Source organism: Octodon degus, unplaced genomic scaffold (assembly GCF_000260255.1).
Source record: "Octodon degus isolate 3935 unplaced genomic scaffold, OctDeg1.0 scaffold00006, whole genome shotgun sequence".
NCBI lineage: Eukaryota > Metazoa > Chordata > Mammalia > Rodentia > Octodontidae > Octodon > Octodon degus.
The window spans coordinates 31,101,728-31,121,289 of record NW_004524582.1 but is presented as its reverse complement, the minus strand read 5'-3'; the positions used below and the strand labels follow the sequence as shown (position 1 = coordinate 31,121,289).

The 19,562-nt window shown below is 59.5% G+C and overlaps 1 protein-coding gene across 17 annotated transcripts in view; it reads left to right on the top strand.

Annotated features, from left to right (window-relative positions):
* Ablim2 (actin binding LIM protein family member 2) overlaps nt 1–19,562 on the top strand; it is a 120,879-nt gene that overhangs the window by 86,215 nt on the left and 15,102 nt on the right. For 6 of the 17 annotated variants that reach the window (XM_023699884.1, XM_023699842.1, XM_023699838.1 and 3 more), the window contains 4 exons: nt 4,230–4,349; nt 5,241–5,293; nt 5,861–5,999; nt 16,080–16,141. In XM_023699884.1, coding sequence (XP_023555652.1) covers nt 4,230–4,349; nt 5,241–5,293; nt 5,861–5,999; nt 16,080–16,141 — 374 coding nt within the window. The remainder of the gene's footprint in view (nt 1–4,229; nt 4,350–5,240; nt 5,294–5,860; nt 6,000–16,079; nt 16,142–19,562) is intronic. The other 11 variants (XM_023699875.1, XM_023699873.1, XM_023699871.1 and 8 more) reach the window with 3 other exon arrangements.

The window sequence follows — 19,562 nt, the reverse complement described above, 5'->3', positions numbered from 1 at the left end:
GACTCGGGGCCTGAGACTGCATTTTGTTCCTTCTCTTTGTCATTTTGTATACCACTGTCTTCTGACCTTTAGTGTAGAGCTTAGATAGAGTTATTACCTTAGCACCAGGTCCGGATCTACGAAGTTCAGATTCCTCCAGGTGGGTGTTGTTTGGATCTGGCTGTGTGCTCCTCTTCTTTCTGCTGCAGGCGTTAGAGTTGAACCCTTTGTGTCTCTCTGGCAAGATGTTCTGCTCCTGAATCAGCTGGGTTGGTCTTGCCTCTAGCCTCTTTGCAGGGTGTTCTGCTGAAGGGTTCCGTGCTGGGCCTGCACTCTGGGTCTGTTCAGGATCCCATGGCCTCGGTTGTCTCACTCATTCCCTGGGCCTGTGCTCTGAGTCTATCCAGGATCCCACGGCCCTCGGTCGTCTCACTCACTCGCCAGGCCTGTGCTCTGGGTCTATTCAGGATCCAGGGCACATTTTTTTGCAACAAGAATTTCTATGTCTGGGTGGCTTAGATTCTGTCGGAAATGTACATGTATGTGTGTGTGTGCGCGCGCATGTGCGCACACACACAAGTGTGCATGTGTGCTTGGGTGTGAGGCCTGCACTCAGCTCCGGGCAGCATCTGGAAGCCTGGCCCCGCAGTGCTGTCTTAGGAGAAGGGAGACAGCTTGGGCCAAAGCAGTGCCCTGTCTGTCCCCAGCCCCACCAGCCAGTGGCACTGGGAGGGGGCATTGTCTACACTGTTAATTAGCTTGGAGCACCAGGGCCTTTTGACCAGTGCGCCTCCCCTCCAGCTCCCACCAAGCTCCCCAGAGCTTCTTGTTTCCCCAGGAGCCTACTCCTTCCTGAACCCCGAGTCTCCTTCCTCCCTTGGGGACCGAACATCAGTTGTGAGGGTGGCCGGACCCCAGGCTTGGGGCAGGCAGCTCATGGCATTGGGGGGAGGGGAAATGGTGTCACATAGCAGCCATCTGGTGTGACCCAGATGACACAGTGGAATCTGGTGTTAGGACCTGTGATGGAGAGGAGCAGTGGCACGTGTGGCCTGTTGTTGTCGGGTGCCCCGTCCCCAGGAAGGCAGACGGCCGTAGGACACCACTCCTGGCCACCGTGTGCTCAGGGTCACCCGCCCACATGAGACAGTGGCTGTGACCCCTGGGGCCTGCACCGTTCTTTAGGCCTTCCGCCCCCACTGCACACAGAAGTGTGCTTCTTCCTGGTGTCTCTGGGACCCAACCTGGCTGACTCTGTGCCCAGGAAGCAAGCGCCAGGCCTCTCACTAGCATGGAACTCCTCTAGCAAAGGTCCCCGAGGGCACAGGGAGCGACACGGGCCTGCTCTCCCGGGAGGGCTGCTCAGGGTGCGGGTGCTGTGGCCCCCATGGTCCAGAAGGCGCACAGGACAGCACGGGGCCAGTTGCCAGGAGGGAGCGGCAGAGGCAGTGATGGGTGAGTCACCAGCATCACCTTCCTTTTCTTCTGGTGCCTCCGTCAGTGAGCAGGTGTCCTGGGTCCTGAGACAAGCAGGCAAGGGCAGGGGTTGGTGGCACCCTCGTGATCCAAGGAATCGTATCTAAGCATCTGCTCGTGTGCTGGGTTCAGCCCAGGGCTGGGGACACACAGGTGGCCAAGCACAGCCCTGCTCTCTGGAGCCGAGGTGCCAGTGGGCCAGGCACAGGACACAGACAGACACACACACACAGACACGCGCGCGCGCACACACACACACACACACACACACTCATTCATATTTTCAATGTAATTCCTGTTTAATTTCAATTGTGGAGACAGGCCTGACACCAGGAAGATTAGGCTGCTGTGCTGATGAGTCTGGAAACTCAGGGAAGAGCAGAACCTCAGGGCAGGGGTGGTGCTCTGTCAGGCCAAGGTCTGAGCCCTACACCTTCCCGGGATCCTGAGAGTTTTCTTCTGGCCAGGGAGGACCTACCAGGCTCTGGCCCTGCACCTGGCTGATGCCGCCCTGACCCCAGACACTCACCCATGACGAGAGTGGAAGTAGGAGCTCTGTGAGGCCCAAAGCCGAGCCCCTCTGAGGGCTGCACAGCCTGGCAGCGAGGATGGGGCAGGATGGCTGCACAGCCCTGCCAGCCCCAGACAGCCAGGGAGCCCAGAGGTCAGAGGGGTCCCCGTATCAGCACCACTGAGATTCGGCAGGGGGCCTCGCTCGGGAGCACTGGGCCCAGCTGCGGTGTCCACCTTACGCAGCTCACCGCACCAGGCACCTGAGGGGCAGAGAGGCGCGTCGGCTGCAGCCATGTGGCATCGCCTGGCAGCAGTTCACTGCAGGCACAGGGCCCACAGACACAGGTTGCAGCAGGCGAGGCTGGGCGGTGTGCCCCCAAGTCCCTTTAGCATGCATCGCCAGGAAGAGCCAAGTGGGTCATCCTGGGCTCCAGGCAGACCCGGGAGACTTGGGCTGCGGCTGTGCACCCTCGCCCTGCACCCCAGCCTGCTCCTCCCTGAGTGAGCGCCGCAGCCCACTCTCTGCTAGCACCCTTAGCAGTGCTTCCTCGGCCCCTGCACAGGGCCAGCCCAGAGGAGGCACCGGCAGGTGCTCATCAGATGCACGTTGCTGTGAGGGCACCCCAGAGCTGAATTACGCCCCCATCAAAGCATCCAGGAACTCCTCCTCCTGTTGTTCACCTCCCTGGCCCGGAGCTTCTGGAGGGCAGGGCTGTGTCTGGGTTGTCTGCATTCCCAGTGCTCAAGATGGGCTGGTGTGCCAGAAAGGAGAGGGGATGAGGAGCGAAGGGCTGTGTGGCGCGCACAGCGCAGATCCAGGAGGAAGGTGTGGGCAGAAGGCTGCACAATGAATGGCTGCTTTGGTGGGTGAGGGAGGGATTGGCGTTGACAGAGAGAAGGCTGAATGGATGGGTGATTGGGAGAGTGGATGGCTGAGCTGGTGATAGCAAGAGAAGAAGGCCAAAGGATAGGTGGGTAGGTGGAAGGATGGATGAGTGGGTGGGTGTGGGAATAGGTGGAGAGGGAGTTAGAAGGGCAGGTGAGTAAGTAGACGGAAGTGAGCAAGTATTTAAATGGCTGCAATTCTAGAAGCCCATCATGGATGACTCACAAGATGCAGTGTGGGAGAGTGAGGTCCAGCCTGCTCTGTGTCCAGGGAGGAAATACGAACCCTTAACAGAGATTCCCCAGGGACACAGGGAGCGGGGTGCCCATGGTGGGTGGATCCCTGGCTCAGAGCCGCCTGTGCGACCCAGCGCCATACCATCTCTGGTTGTCCTGAACTGATCTAGCTTTTCCTGGTGCTGCGGACCAGCATGCTGCCCTCTAGCCTCAGCAACGGCCTCCTCTCTGCTCCCATTTTCTTCCGAGCTGTCGGTTGTCCCTCACACTGGTTCTCTCGTGTGACCTCACCACCTGGAAGTATTGCTTACTCACTGCACAGATCAGGAAACTGAGGCTCAGAGCTGCTGAGGAAGCAAGCTGACAACAGCAAAGCACTAGCATCCGCGCTCTCCCGCCCAAGCGCCTCGTTCCCAAGAGAGCCCGTGGCGCGCTTTGTGGGCTGCTGCACTCGGCTCTGAGGTGCCCTGGCTCGGCTGGCTGCACAGCAGGGTGTTTGCTGAGGGAAGTGGCTGGGACTGAGGGGCGCTGCCTCCCAGCCAGCTAGGAGCCACTTGGAGCCTGCGGTAGCTCTGTAGCTGGCCGTGTGGCCACCCCATTGTCCACGGCTGTGGGGAGGTCGTGTCTCAGGCTGGGGTTTCACATCCAGAGAGCTCTTTCCCTGCTTTGCAGCTTGCATATCACTACAAGGGTGGCTGCCCGCCTCCAGGGCCCCTGGCCTGGCAGGAGTTTGGCTGGATTACTGGTGCCAGCAGGCTTGGTCCCAGGGGCTTCGCCTGCACGGGTGGTGCACCCAGCCCTCCAAGCCCCCACTGGCCTGCTGTGCCGGGATGTGCTGTGCAGCCACTGCCAGGAACCAGAGCTGCTGTGTGGACACACTGGAGGCCAATGCTGCCCCGCGACAGCCATTGTCCAGGTGACAGGAGCGCCCGCACTGCTGGGCATGCGTTGGCCTCCCCACCGTGGCCTTCCTCACCATCCATTTGCCTCTGGGAGTAGAAGTGGGATGTTTTATTTTCCCCTTGAAAATCACTGTGGTTTCCTGGAGAGCCGTCAGGCAGGGAGCCGTAGAGCAGGGAAGTGTCTGTGTATCCCGAATGGAAGTTCTCAGTCTCCGATTTTGGCCTTATCTTGTCAAGGTCCTGTAGTCCAATCCCCAGTGTCCAAGCTCTCTGGCCTGGTGTCAGTCTTGTCCTTGGTGGTGCAGGAGACAGGGCGCTCCAAAAGACTGGCAGGGTCCAGCCCACCCCTGGCTGCAGGTAAGAAGCCCACCCCGGCAGGCATGTCCCCCCAGAGCGTGGTCTGCTCTGCAGGTTGCGGGGAGAGACTGGCTCTGTTCAGTTGGGCCGCGCTTGGGGCTGGCACTTTGGTGCAGGGTGTGCACGCTGCAGACGGGTGCCTGGACCTCAGCATGCTGTGTGGGGCTCATCTGGAATTCAGGGTGAACAGCCCCCGGTGCTGCATGTGGTGTTCTTGGGGCATGCGCTGCGTGCCGTGAATGCTTACTTATATACATTGTCGAGTTCCTTTCCTGTTGTATTTTCATTTCTTTGTTGCATGGATTTTGCCAGGGGCATAGGTCGCACTGTGTTCTGTTTTGTGGGCAGCAAGGTGGGAGAGACAGGAAGGACTGCCAGAGTTCTCATCAGCCTCTGTCCCCCCAGTCTGCCACCTGAGCAACGCACGTCCCTAAGACTTGGTCCCCAACCTGTGACACCATGCAAAGCCCTTGCCCACAGGCGCAGGTGCAGAGCCGGGATGTACAGAGTGCCTGGCTTGTGTCTGGCACGAGGACCTCTGAGGCTGGGCCTGTCCCTTCTGTGCTCCCCCTGCAGCAGGGGCCGCACGCACTTGGCCCGTGCAGGCATCCATCGTACACCAGGCGGCCGCCTCTGGGGATGATGCGATTGTCCACATTCTCAGGGTGTGGTAGACCGAGAGAGACACAGCTGGTCCCCTGCTGCCCTGCCCTGGGTGTGCGGCCTCCGGCTCGGCGTCCGCCCCAGAGCCTGCCCCGGCTTGCTGGGGCCCTTAAAGGCCTTCACACCTTTGACCTTTCCACGCTACATTTTCCATTTTTGACCACAGTGGTGGTGGGGAACCCAGAATTTGTGGTGCGCTGCTTCTACAGATTAATTTTTCTCTTCCAGCCACGAGGCGATTGGACGGGGAGGATGGGAGCTTTGACCAGGACAGCAGGAAGGTAATTGGGGGAGCAAGTCTCACCCCAGGAGCCCCGTGGCTCTGTGCAGCCTTCCCCACTGGCCCCAGGCTCCTCTGCCACCTGTGCTCCTTGGACTCCTGGGGGCCACCAGTGGGGGCGCATCCACTGCCTCCTTCCTACGGCCAGGCCGAGGCCTCTGCCCACGTCCTGGCTGAGCCAACGTGCATTCCCGGGGCGCTGGGGATGATGGCCCTAAAACAGGCTTTTTTTCCACCAAGCTGCACGGAGCTTGTGGGCACGGCTCTTACCAGAGGGTGTTGGGTGTGAACAGCGGGCGTGGCCCCGCCCCAATGGTGCCACTTGGGCCCGGCCCTCCCCAAGCCTCCATTTTCTTATCTGTAAAATGAAGCAGCAGCGTCTGCAGCCTTTACCCCGAATGCTCCCTTTCCTCTCGTCCCCTGTGTGGTGAGACTTTATTAAAAGCTGGGCCTTGCTCGTGCAGTTTCCTCACAGCAGGGCTGCTTGCAGGTTGACGGAGGCTGCTAGATGGCTCTGGAGACCCGCTTTCACCACTGCCAAGCTCACACGAGCTTTTCTCCTCTGCAGAAGACCAGCTGGCTGCTGCTCAAGGGAGACGCTGACGTGAGGACGAACTCGCCGGACCTGGACAGCCAGTCTCTGTTGCACAGTAGCGCGCCAGAGCGAGAGCCACTCCTGAGAGGGCCCGGAGACAGCTTCTACTCCCGTGAGTGGCTCTTCTGAGCCTGAGCCGCTCCACGCTGGAAGCTTCCGGCCTCTGGGCCGGCGCTGCATGGCCCCCTGCACCTCGCCCCAGCTGCTTAAGACACACGACAGGGTGGCCGAGACATGAGAGCGAGGGCCTTGGCCCCACCATGCCCCACCCTGGCATGAACAGCCGGCATGCCCAGGTCTGCTGGTGACCCCAGCGCTGGCAGCAGGGCCCTGAGTCTCACTAGGAGAGAGCGGACGGGGCGTGGTCCAGGGTGAGTCCAGAGCTGGCCACAGGGTGCTGGGGGAGGCGCTGAGAGGCCCGGGTGACACGGCCACCACTGCCCACTTCCAGGGTGTCGTGAAGACTGAGCCAGGAGGGATTGTGGGTGCAGAGGACACGCTGTCATGCTCAGCACTCCAAATCCTAGACAGAGCCAACAGCGAGTGCGGTCCAACTCCTGGGGGACCTCTCGGGAGCACCTCTGGGTCCCAGCTGGCTGGGGTCTTCTGTGGCCTAGGCAGTGATGGAGGGTGGAAGCAGAGGCATAGTGGGAGACAGAGGAGACAGCTCCCGACCCCTGTGTGACAGGCTGCTTCCTGGGTATCTTAGTTACTTTTTTCTCTTGTTGCTGGGGCCAAACACCTGACACCCAGAATTAAGGAAGGAAAGGTTTACTGAGCTCGCAGTTAGTGGAGGCTTCAGTTCTTGGTGGCAGAAGCCAGCGAAGCGTAAAGGGAGGGGCAGCTAGCGAGCCTCTCCCCCTCGCCATCCTGTACTCAGGCCGTCCGCCCCAGGGCGAGTACAGCGCTCACACCCACGATCCCAGCCTTGGATCATGAGTTAATCACCAACTCTAGAAGCACCCCATGATTGTGTGAGGCTTTGGGGGAACAATTAGACACAATCTGTGACACTGGGTCTTCAGGAGACTTGGCGAGGACACGGTGGCGCCCAGCCTGGCAGGTAGCAGGTGCTCAGGAAAGGCCACCATCTGTCGCCATCTTCATCCTCATCCTCATCCTCATGCCGTGATTCTGAGCAGTACCGTGTTGCCACTGGAAGCCGAAAGCGGCCCGTGGGAGAGGGGCGTGTGGAGGCACAGACACCGGGAATCGAGGCTCTTGCAGTATATGGCTGTGAACTAGGACAAGCGCGCCCTCCTGCGTGGACCTGTCTGAGCGGGTGTCCTCCTGCCTCTGCCCTCAGGGTCTCAGAGCCAATGCCAAAGGCACCGACATTGTCCCCTGGGGAGGGTGGGCTCCCCAAGGCTCCTGAGCCTCCTGGGGGCAGCTGCAACCTGTCCTGCAGCCCTCCCCCCGCCTGGGACCCCTGCGCAGGTGCCAGGTCCCACTTGGCGCACAAGACCCTGCATGTGGAGCAGCCTAGCCCCATGTGTCCCAAGCTCTAGGATTGAGCGGGCGTGTGGGCACCTGAAGATGCTGCTCTCCGGCTCCCAGTCCTGCCCCTGGGGAAGGGCAGGCCTCTGCCAGCTTGGTTCTCCCGTGCCCATGACTGCTATCCCTAGCAATTCCCGCTGGACTCTGCGGCCCAGGACTGAGGGCACCCCAGGGAGACACCGGCTGGAGACAGCTGCCACTGTCAAGCTGTGTGACCCATGCATGTGGCCCTCGCCGCCACCCCGCTTCCTCGTCTGCAGATACCAGGGCGTGCGTGCCCGTGGCCATCCCAGAGCCTGCGCTGGCAGGCGGAGGCCCCCGAAGGCCAGGCCGGCCGGTCGCGCAGCTGCAGCACCGCTTCTGCTGTGTCCTCATCGCAAGCCGCGCCCCTCCCACCACCTGCAGGCACCCAGCTGCCCACAGACCTCCTGCATGGCACACACGTGTGGGCGCGTCCTTGCGGCTGCCACGCTTGCCATGACCATGACTGTGGCTGCGTCCTGCTTCGTGTCCTAGGGCTGCCCTGAGGCCGGTCTTGCGCACAGCAGGCCTCTGTGTCCTGCTGTGCTTGTGTCTGTCCCGACGATGTGGCCTTGTGCCCCGTGTGCCGCGGGCCTCGCTGTCGGTCCCACCAGCGTGCGGGCTCCGTGCTGTTTTCCAGGGCTCTTTCCAGCCTCCCCCGTGGCCCCGCTGTGGGTCCCTGGCTCCAGACCCACTGCACCCTCCTGTGACTCTGACTATGGGAGCGCTGACACGTAGTCAGCCGTGCCAGGCCGCCCTGGGCCGCCCCTGTAGAGACCCAGGGAAGGTAGGACCGTGCCGCTACGCGGTGGGTGCTCAGTAAATGTTGGTTGGATTGAGATGCGTTAAATTCAGCGGGTATTTATCGAGCACCCACTCTGCGCCGGTCGCCAAGTGGGGGCCGAGGGGGGCGTAGAGATGCAAGAGCAGCCTGCCGCTGCAGGCACGTGCGGGGAGCTAGAGCGGCATCAGGAGAAGCAGCCACGTGCAGGCCCGCTGCCTGGGCGCCTGGTGGCTCACGGGCCCAGCCACAGCTGCGTCCCACCGCGACTCATCCTCTCTGCTGCCGGGGTGGAGCTCAGCCTGCACCCCCATCCACCCCTCCAGGCTGCTGAGCACCTACTGTGTGCTGGGTGTGGCTCTGGGTAGCGCAGAGATAGCAGCGAATAACGACCCCGTGCAGCCCCGTCCCCAAGGGCTGTGGCTGTTGGCTTAGATGAAGAAACACACGCTCCACGCTTCAACGCAGGCGGCTTCCTTTTCCCGCTGTACGTCTAGGGCTGGGCCCTGTGCAGCACGCTGACTTAGGCACGCGTCCCGCTGCGATCCGCTTGCTTGGGTTACGAAGAAGGCCCTGTAGGAGGAGGCTCCATGCCCCGGAAGAGCGCAGGGCAGCCCGCACCCCAGCTGGCCTGGGCCCTGGAGACTGCTGGCCGCTGCTCTTTCTGGTCGTGCTGTCTCTCGCCCAGGCACGTGCACTGTAGTCAGAGAAGCGCTGGCCGGCCGGGGACCCTGCCCAGGGGACTTAGAGGCCCCTACAAGAGTGCTGACACTTACAAAGTGAATAAGGCCCCTCCTCGGCCCAGCGTCTGGGGGCGGAGCTTGGAGCAGGTGGATCAGCATCAGCGGTGGCCCTGGGAGGCCCCAGCCTGCCTGAGCCTTGGCGTTCTGTGTCCCCTCCACTGCAGGCCCCTGTCAAGTCCTGTGCTTGTCTTTTCTGGTTACTGTCCCCATGGGCCTCCTGAGGGGAGGGAGATGGGGACACAGGGCCCAGTGCTGCTGCGGGGGCCGCAAGAGAAGGGCCACAAGCTGTGAAGTCCTCACAGTTCCTAGTGCTAGGCTCTGGCTGGCTGGGGAGCATCAGGCAGGGTCAGCAGTCCGGCCCAAGGGCGTCAGCAGGGACCCCAAGGGGTGGAGTCGCAGCCTCAGGTCAGAGTGGCACCGCTTCTCCATCTTAGAGCAGGCAAAATGGGGCCGAGGGGAGGAAGGCACGTCTTTTTTTTGCTTAATCTATTTATTTATTTATTTATTTGCTACCAGGTCTCGCTACACAGCTTGGGCTCGTAGTGGTCCCTCTGTTTCAGCCTCCCTGGTGCTGGGATTACAGGTGTCCCCAGGAGGGCATGACACGTGGCACCGGGGATCAGGGAGCCCTGGTCGTTGCCCTGACTGCTGAGCTAGCTCCCCAGCCCCTCCCAGTGCATCTTTTGCAAGCATATCCTTCTGAGCAGAGGCCAAGACAGGCCTAATTCCCACAGGTGCACGGCGCAGGAGCCAGGTAGCCAGTACAGGAGCACAGACAGCGTCGTGAACATCACTGACCACTGCGCCAGGGCCGGGCACGAAGTAGACAATGTGCTCTGGCACCTGGGAGCTCCAGGGCAGGAGATGAAGTGGGCAGACCCAGGGCAGAGCTGGAGGGAGGACAGGGACAGGGAGGACAGAGGCGGGGACAGCACCCCTGCTGGGGAGAGGGCGGAGGCATGGCTGGCGGGGAGGACCCCCATTGGCCTGCTGACCCAGTCCCTGAGGAGGAGTGGTCCAGAAGGCTCTGGTCAGGCCTCGCAGGCTTGTATAGGATGGGGTGGGTAATAAGAAACCAGGAGGCAGCACAGGATGGCCACTGGGGACAGAGACCATGGGGACAGCCAAGGGAGAGCAGGCGCGAGTTGGAGCTGGCAGGGACTGGTCAGGGACGTCTCACATGGTGCAGGAAGCAGATGGCCCTTTGTGAGGGTGGGAGCCTGTAGAGGGACCCTGGCTGGGCATTCCAGCCAGAATGGTCTCACGAGCCCTTGTGCAGTGGTGCGGGGGTGGGAGGACAGGCAGTTCTCGCTTGTTGGCTTGGGGACTCAGAGCTGTCAGGAGGCGTGGGCACCACTCAGAACAGAGGACCGAGGTGTCCAGCCCTCACCACTGGCACCGAAATGCCAGCACCCTGACTGTGGTCCCCGGGTGTCACCCACCACATCCTCAGTGCAAGCCCTGTGGGTGGAGCTGGAGCCACTTGGGCCGAACAGCAATGACTGTCACCCCACTCCCAGCTGCCTGTGTCAACCCTTCCTTGTGGGCCAATGTTAGTGGCTGGGGTGGTGCCCACAACCCAACCTTTGCTGTAGGCAGAGAGGAAGGATGCCAGGAATGGAGGTAGGAAGTGGGGCTGAGGATTCCAGAATGGGGGCCCCAGCCACACCCTGAGCTGAGCAAGGCAAGGAGGAGAGACTGTGGGAGGCTTCCTGGCATCAGCAACAATGGGAGGTTCCATGGGGTGCAAATGGGCCGGGAAGGCTAGCCTGGCCTTTCTGGAAAGACCAGTGTTCACCTGGGAGGCCAGGCGCCCCCTGCCCTACTTAGGCCAGAGTCTCCAAGGACAGTGGGAGCTGCAGGGGTTGGGGGGGGCCTGGCCCAGGGGGCCCATGTGGCCTTGAGGAGCAGCGGTGTCCTTCACCCTTTAGACCTCCTCATGCCTCTGTGCCCAGCAGACTCGCCCCCAGCCTGGACTGGACAGGGCATGCCTGTAGACACTCGGGACAGGAGCAGTGTGTGTCTGCTTGAGTGTCACCGTGAGGCTTACCCCAGCCCCCAGGCTCCTGTGTCCCCATCACTCATCCAGGAGTCTGCAGATCACCATCCCTATGGGAGGCTCCATCTCTTGCCCCAAGAGTGCTGTGTTGAGAAGGGGGGTGCAGCCCAGGAGCTGTCCTGAGGCTGGGGAAAGAGAGCTGCTGAATGTGACAGGGGCGCAGAGGGACCCGATCCTGTGGCCCAGAAGCCAGACATGTCCAAGGGAGAAAACAGAAGTCACAGGCAGAGCACTCCAGGCTCCTGGTGGCTTGGGGACTTGCATGTGGCCACCACACATTTGGGGCTACAGAGAAGTCCAGGAGGCTGTGTGAGGGGCTGGTAGTGTGTTCACGTGGAGCCTCAGCTGTCACTTCCTAAGTGGCCTTGGGCACAAGACTGAGCCCTCTGGGTTTGGAAGACCCTGGTGTAAGAACAGGGCTGGCTGAGGCCGCTTGGCATGGGAAGCGCATGGTACCCCACGGCCGGGCCCCCCGGCGACGTCCAGGCAGGCCAGGCCAGGTGTACAGCAGGCAGTGCCCAGGCCTGGCAGCCAGTTTGGAACCACCAGTTGCCTCCAAGTCTGAGGCTCTGGTGGCTCCAGACCCTCTTGTCCTCTGCCACTTGAGAGCTGCAGGGACTCCAAGGCTCAGGGAGGGACCAGAGCTGCACTGGCCATGTAACTGTTGTCACACACTGACACCGGGGTGCCTGGAGCGGCCTGCTAGCCAGCTGGCCACAAGGTGCTGTGTTGAGCCAGCTGTCCGTGCTGCCTCAGGACCCCCGCAGTCGCCCAGGAGGGCTCGCACATCAGCTGCTGCGCCCTCGAGAGCAGCGGGAAGGGCACGGAGCCGCGGGCAGGCTCCTGACGTGGAGGGGTCAGCCTTCCAGGGGCAGTTGAGGGGAGTGCGCAGGCCACTAGTGTGGGTCAGGGTCCCGGCTCTCGGGGTCTGACGTGACCGGGGTCTTGGTCCACCCAGCGGCGAGGTGGCCCTGGGGCCTCTGTACCCCTCTTCATTCCTCTGTTTAATGTGCACACAGCCATGCACTGGGCTGATCACATGCAGGTTTTAGGCCGAGTGCCTGCAACCCCACCAGACAGCTACTGGGAACGGGTGGGGAGATGGACTCCTAAATCCTGGGCATTCCGTAGGTCTGCTGTGGATCACTTGATTTCACTAGACCTCAGCTTCCTGGGCTGTCAAATGGGTTCCCATTCAGAGTGTAGGCAGTGAGAATTGAAGAGATTTCCCTTGATGGTGGTTCTTGCCCTGAATGCACCAGGGTCTCCGGGGCCATTAAATTCAGCTGCCATTTGGTCCCAAGAGAAACCAGGTGGACAGGCGTGGCCAGCGACTCAGACATGAGGTGCCCTGGACACCACTCTCCTTGCCCCCCCCAACGGGACACAAGTGAAAGAACCCGGAAATAGCCCAGCGGACACCTCAAGGATAGAACAGGGAGAATGGCTGACATCTCCCTGCCACACTGCAGACACTGAGCAGGCGGCCACAGGCACCTGAGCTCAGGAGACACCAGGGATGGTTTGGGTGCACGGCTGGGTCACTCACCTCCACCAAGGAATTGTGCCCCATGGGCCCCTCTCTCAGGGATGGACAGGAGCGCAGCACCAGGGGAGGCCAGCGGAGCAGACGCCCCGAAGCAGCGCTCTGAAGATGGGGTGTCACCAGGCCCTACACACCGAGCCTAGACCAGTGGTAGCCTGGGAAACTGAGGCTGAGGCTCTTCACACAGAATCCCCGCCCCAATAGCCAGGATTTGGTAGAAAAATTGGTCAGATTTGTCAGCACTGTAAGAATGATGAAGTTAACTACTGAAGTGGAAAAAAGACAACAGATCCTAAGAGAAAATGATGAGATGTGGAATCGTCCAATAAGGACCGCAAGACACCTACCATAGAAATGCTTCAGCCAGCATTTATCAATTTTGGGGAGCAAATGCAAGCAAGAAAATGTCCCACCACAGAAAAAGAAATTATGTTTTGAGTCAAATGGAAACTCCAGAACTGAAAAGTAAAGTAACCACAATTAAAATCCCACTAGGGCTTCAAAGAGAGAGCAGAGGGGGTCAGTGTGTGCAGAGAGGGCAGCCAAGCCACCCGGGCGAGCAACAGAGCAGCGGAGCGAGCAGCACCCCAGGGCCTGGGGGCAGCGCTGGCGTCACTGGGTTCCCAGAGGGACAGCAGAAAGGACAGGACCGGAAAAGCTTCAGAGAAGTGCGGCAATGCGACGCTGTAATCCCAGAGCCCGGGAGGCTGAGGCAGGACGATCGCAAGAGCCGATTTACAAGTGAAAACAGAAAAAGGGCTGGAGATGCAGCTCAGGGCCTGGAGCCCTGGTTTGGGTCCCCGATGTAGCGAGTCTGCACCTGTACGTGTAGCTACATACTCAGGGCAGCAACGGCTGAAAACTCACCGTGTTTTGCTAAAGGCACAAATCTACCAACTCCAGGAACTGAATGAATGTCAAAGAAATCCACAACAAGACACAACACGGTTAAATTGCCGAAAATTAAGGCCTCGAAAAACCCCACAGAGAGGGAGCACCCCCATTCTGGAAAGCACCCTGAGATGACGTGGGAAGCACCCAACTGCACGACCACAGGCCTTGCAGCTGAAACGCAACCAGGAGGAAAGCGCACGTCTCTCGGGGGCTGAACAGAAAGAACTGTCGGTGTAAATGCGTGGTGAGCGAAGACACCCATCAGGACGGACGAGAAATAAAGACTTTCTCTGATGACAGCGAGCTGCAGGGCATGTCACAGCCAGAGCGTAGGGAGCGCTAGAGATGTTCTCCAAACGGTGATGACAGGAGGAAGCCTGGCACTTCGGAAAGGAAAGGCTGCCAGGATAGGTGAGCGTGGGGCTACGTCGAATGGACTGTTGTCTTTCCTCCGGTCTCTTTGATCACAGTTGATGGTTGAGGCAAATATATTACAGAGGTAGGTGCCCCTCGCAGGTAGGAGAGAGCTCTATTTGCAGGGAGGCCAAAGAACGTGTTAAGTGGCTTAACGAAGGTCGAGTCTCTACACTGCCTGGGTGAGCTGGATGTCGGGACCACAGACAGCAGCCAGGCATTAGGAGCCATCCCTCCCCCAGGGGCCTGCGCTGTGTGTCCAGGTCACTGCCTTGAAGGGAGGTGTGGATTCAGTGAGGACACAGGCTGACCTTAGAGGGCACTTGTGTCCAGAGGCTGCTGTGCGGCCGAACATCCCGGAGGGCTTGTAAATCTTGGACACTGGTCCAGATTCCCAGACCCAGAATTCCAACTCCGTAGGTCTGCGATGGAACTGAGAATTTGTGTTTCTGAGGAGAGAACTTCTTAGGTTCCCTGGTGAGGTGAATGGTATGAGCTGGAACCCACTTTGAGAACCACTGCTTCTGGCACCTTCGGCTCCCAGGCAGCTCCTGTCCGGCTGGGCGGTCCCTCAGCCCCCAGAGTGCACCAGGCTGTGTGCATAACTCAGGAAGCAGCTGTCTGGGGAACACTGCTGCTGAACTGGGCCCTCATCTGGAGGGACCTCAGGGAGGCTGGTGCAGGAGGAGCAGCCCAGCAGCCCCGGCCCCAGGCCCTCACCCAGATCTCTCTTACATACCATAGCTTGCCTAAGAATCCGTGGAACGAGGGGTTTCCTCTGCTAGCAGAAGTCGGAGGCCCCCTTCATGCTGTGAAAGGCCTCTGCTGACCTATATCCAGAACCTTCCGCAGGCCACCCTGTGACATGCAGGTCACAAGGCAGCTCCCAGGGAACTGTCTCCTACTGGCTTCCTGTGGCCTTACGAAGACTCTATCCTGTCCTCTCTTGTCACAGAGGAGCCCAAGGGAAAAGCCCTGGGCCCGCACCCTTGCTCAGAAGCCCACGGAGGCAGGGGTGCTGTGTCCCAGCCCTCCGCGTATGCATAGCTTGGCACACCGAGGGTGGTGACGCACCGACCCCTTCCGCTCTCCATGGCAGCCCAGGGGTCCTGGAGACAAATAGATGGTGGACTCGTGCTGCACGGTTGGTCTTCACTGCAGGGTGGCAGTTAGGGATGTCTGGACAAGGCAGATGTGGCCCCTGTCTCAGGGCCTGCAGGCTGGTGGACAGACAGACAGTTCAGGGACTGAGGCAGGCCTGTGAGGGTTGCTCCTGGTGTAGGGCCCCCACCCCGTGGGGTGCAAGGGTCTGTGTCCCAGCTGCTCCACCGGAAGGCACTCCTGTGGGCCAGCTGTTCTCCAGGGCTCCCTTCTGCTCTCCCTGAGATGACAATGACATTGGACTAGGAGGTGCCAGTCCTGCTCCCAGGTCCATCGAGGCCCAGCCTCTCCAAATGGAAAGAGGTCAGCTTCCCAGGATCTCAGACCAACCCTTTGCATACCAAGCAAAACTGGCAATTTGAATTTTAACGTGAAAATTAAAATTTGCTGCAAGGAACTCTTGACGGTTTTTTTTTCCAGAAAGTAAAATTGTCAGCCAGGCCTGGTGGTGTCTGCCTGTATTCCCAACTGCTTGGTAGGCTGAGGCAGGATGATTGCCCTAGTGAGCCAATTCCAGGCCAGTCTCAGCAGCAGAAAGAACCTGTCTCAAAAAGGAAGAAAGGGAAGGAGGGAGAGAAGGAAAGAAGGGAGGGAGGGAGGGAGGGAAGAAGGGAGGGAGGGAAGGAAAGGAAGGAAGGAAGGAAGGAAGGAAGGAAGGAAGGAAGGAAGGAAGGACGGACACACGCCTCCAGGTCTCATCTGCCCTTGCCCCACCCCCCATCCCCCAGCCCTGGATGGCGTAGCCCTGCTGCCCCTGCGGGCCAAGATCCAGCCCCATCCCCATCTGAAGAGTGAGGGGCTGGCCTGGTGACAGATAAGGCTGAGGTCCCCGCCTGTCACGGGCCGTGTCTGCTGTAATCTTCAGGCTGTGGGTAGGCGTGGTTGGCGCCCGCCCGGAGCCTTCACTGGTGTGCGCCCTGGGGACAGGAGGCCCTAGCTGAGGCCAGACAGGCCTGGGGCCCTACTCTGTGTTGTTGCCTTCACAGCTGGGTCCCTCCCTCCAGGAGGCCCATCAGGGCACCCCCTCTGCAGCTGTGCCGAGCGCGTGTGACCGGGCTGTGCTGTGTCTGTTTCAGGCTACCCCTATTCCAAATCCGATTCTTCCCCAGGACCTGGAAAGGACGGCTTGGACCACCGGGTAGGTACCTACCCCCGCGGCCGCGCTGTACTAACCAGACGCATCCCACAGCTCCCTGACCACGCAGCCAGGAGGAGAACCTGGGCCCCACTTGCCCACCGGTCCCCACCCGATGCTCCACCTGGGGCTGCTTTGTCCACCGCAGGACCAGACCGGACGGGCCACCCCCATGCACCTTCTCTGCCCTGCCCAGGAGCCAGGGAGGCCCAGTGTGTCGGGGTTGGGAGATGGGCCAGCCAGGGGTCAGATCCAGCTTTAGGAAGATGCCTAGAGCTGCTGCCTCCTGCTGTAGGGGGAGCTCAGGGAGCCCAGAGAGGACAGTTGCGCTTCGGAAGTGGGGGAGCCGCGTCTCTGCCTGGGTTTCGATGCTGGTGGTAGGATCACATGATTACAGGGATGGCACCCTGAGCCCCCAGACACAGGGCTCGGCTTGGCTCTCCTTCCTTTCCTGCTCCCAGCTGCAGGCCGGGATGAGTCTGTGCCAAGCCCCAATTCAAAGCCCCAGTTCAGTGCCTCTGTGGAGAGCCACTCACTGTTGTCCTGGGTCTCCAGGGAGGACTCCTGGGGTGGGAACGGTCTGATGGTGCCAGAGCCACCTCCTGCTAGTGACTGAGAGGGCCTCCATCATCCGGGGCAGTCTCCTCTTGAGAGGTCTCTAAGAGATTGAGGCCTGTTTGCTGCCCTGGGGATGCCCTGCCCCTGTAGCCAGGGACACGCCCCACAGCACAGGGGCCATTCGCATGCTTCTCTCTTACTCTGCTTCTAGGCTTGGTGCCCGGCCCCACCTGTGGAGCCCTGCAGCCTTCTGCATGGCTGGGTTCTAGCGGATCCTAATCCCAGCCCCTCCGACTAACCCCATTGCCCTTTCCGGAGTGGAGTAACCAACCGCATGCTCCGAGTCTCCTCTAGGGGACTTAGCCCCACTCTGTCTTCCACAGGGAAAGCAGGGCACAGGAGACTGGTGCCCAGGACCTGGGTACAACTAGGATACGAGTCCTTCACTCAGTGCCAGGGCCTGGGGCCCTGGGGAAAGTGTCTAGAATGTTCTTTCCTCACTCGGAGCAGCTGTCCTCTAGTCCGGGGCTGCTGGGCACAGGGCTTGTGGTGTGGACACAGCCACGTCAGGCCTGGGGTGGCCACTGAGTGCGAGGGAGGGGCACAGGGAGCAGAGCAGAGGGCTCCACTTGCCCAGCCTGCTTGGTCTCTTAGTTCACACCCAGCAGTGACATCTGCAGAGGACGAGGTCTCCTGAAACAGCTGAGAACAGCTGGCCCAACATCTGGCAGGACCGTCTCTAGCCCTCCAGGACCACCTCGGGCCAACTCTTAAGCTTTGCGGGGCTGGGCACTAGCCCTACTGCTGCCCGGCTTCGGGGTTTTTTCCTCTCTAACGCTCTTCCCCCTTTTTCCTAAGACCGTTTTGTACTCGCACGCCCGCTCCCCGCAGGAGTCTGTGCTGAGCTGCCTGGTGGCCCACCTTGTACCGCTGGACTCAGGTCCTGTCCCAGTCCCACACACTGCTGCCAGCAGCCAGCAGGGCCAAGTCATCTCCAAGGTGCTTTCCTGGTTTCTTTCAGTTGCAGAAAGGATTTGGATAGCAAAAGCAAGCGCACAAACTCAGGGAAAGGGAAGCTGCTTCTAATATCAAAACGCAAAGGAAGAGAAAGACTACAGGAGAAAATTGATGTCAAAAACAAAGAAAAGGAAGGCTGGTGAGACGGCTCAGCAGACTAAGTGCCTGCGTAGGCAAGTGCAGGGACTGGGGTTCGATCCCTGGCACCACATGCTGCAGCGGCCCCACCCCCAGGTGTGCTGAGCTGGCCACCGAGTCTGGGCGTGGTGGCGCGCGCCTGTAATCTCAGCACTGGGGAGCTGAGATGGGAGGATCACCACAAGTCCGAGCTGCACGTGAGACCCTGTACCAAGCACATAAAAAGAAGAAAAGGATAATGAGCTGCCACGAGCCCTGGCGCAGACACAGCTGTGACCGTGGACACTACTGTGGTTCTCCGTCTTGTAGCAGAACAGGAAAAGCTCTTCTTCTAAGAGGAATATTTTTATAAGGACCCAAAGCACTACGTGTGTCCAAGGCCACTAAAGTGGCCCAATAACCAAGCTTGTGGGGGGTGGAGCTGCTCCACCTCCCTGCGACACAGACAGAATGACAGCCACCTACTGAGGTGTCCCGGGAGGTGAAGCAGAGGGGACTCCGACAAGGGCCTTGGCGCCTGGCCCCTGCTGGTCTGTGTGATCGCTCCCGGGAAGATGTCCCAGTTGAAAACACTGAGGTTCAGTGTGAACAGATCGGTAGAGGCTGTCCAGCGAGGGCTACAAAGTGCCATCGTCAGAGTGAGGCCTCACACACTTGCCGTTACCTTTAAATCATTAAAAGTAAACGATAAGAAAGAGCTACTAAAATCGCAACTACAAAGAAGGCAGGGACAGCAATACCAGTATCAGATTGGACAGAAGCTAAAAGAAACACACAAAAATGATCGTGTGAAAAGGGGCGCAAGTTCACCCTAACAACCCTACTAATAAAGTCCAGCATTTGTAAACTGAAATGCACAAAGCGACATGATCACGCCAGGCACCTTGAAAAATGGCAAGCTAGCTGGTCTGAATGCAGTTATTTATTTATTATTATTTTTTTAACTTATATATCTTCTACATGGTCTCACTACACAGCTGGGACTAGAACCCCAGTCCTGAGCTTGCCTAAGCAGGCACTTAGTCTGCCGAGCTAGCCTGCTGGCCCAAATGCAGCTGTCTTAAAAGAAGATATGGATCTCGTGAACAAAACAAATGTCGGTGCAGAATAGCTGAGTAGCACAAACAGCAACCCGAATCTAATGGGTCTGTGGAAAAAATGTTTCTCTGGAGTCCAGTTTTCACCTATCAACAGAACACTTGCAAAATATGTAAATATGTATAAACGTGCATGATCTGTTAAAACAAAATTAAGCTTGTGCACACTTTGGGCACACAGTATCTTAGCAAGTGAGCCTGAGACTCCAGACTCCACGGATCACAACCCTGGAAACAGATGGCCCGAGTGCCGAGCCCTGCTGTCTTCACACAAGTTAAGTTTTCTGAGTCTTTATTTCCTGAAATTAAGAAAAAAGAAATCCTCACCTCTTAAAGATGTGATGGAGACAAGTCCCATCCTGGATGTGCATCTCCTGTGTACTGCAACGCGGTCCCGGTGTGAGTCATTATTATTTGAAAGGAAGTCCCCCCTCCCCCCACGGGGAGGTGCAGCCCCAGGACAGCTATGGCGGGAGGGGCACGGCAGCCCGGGCAAGCAGCACGACCTCCTCTCTGTTCGTGGTGATCTCAGTATAATTTCGGGAAAGTGAAGCACAGGCTCATATCTCTCTAGTCCCAAGCATTTGTTGTGTGATCTTAGATTAGATGTTTCA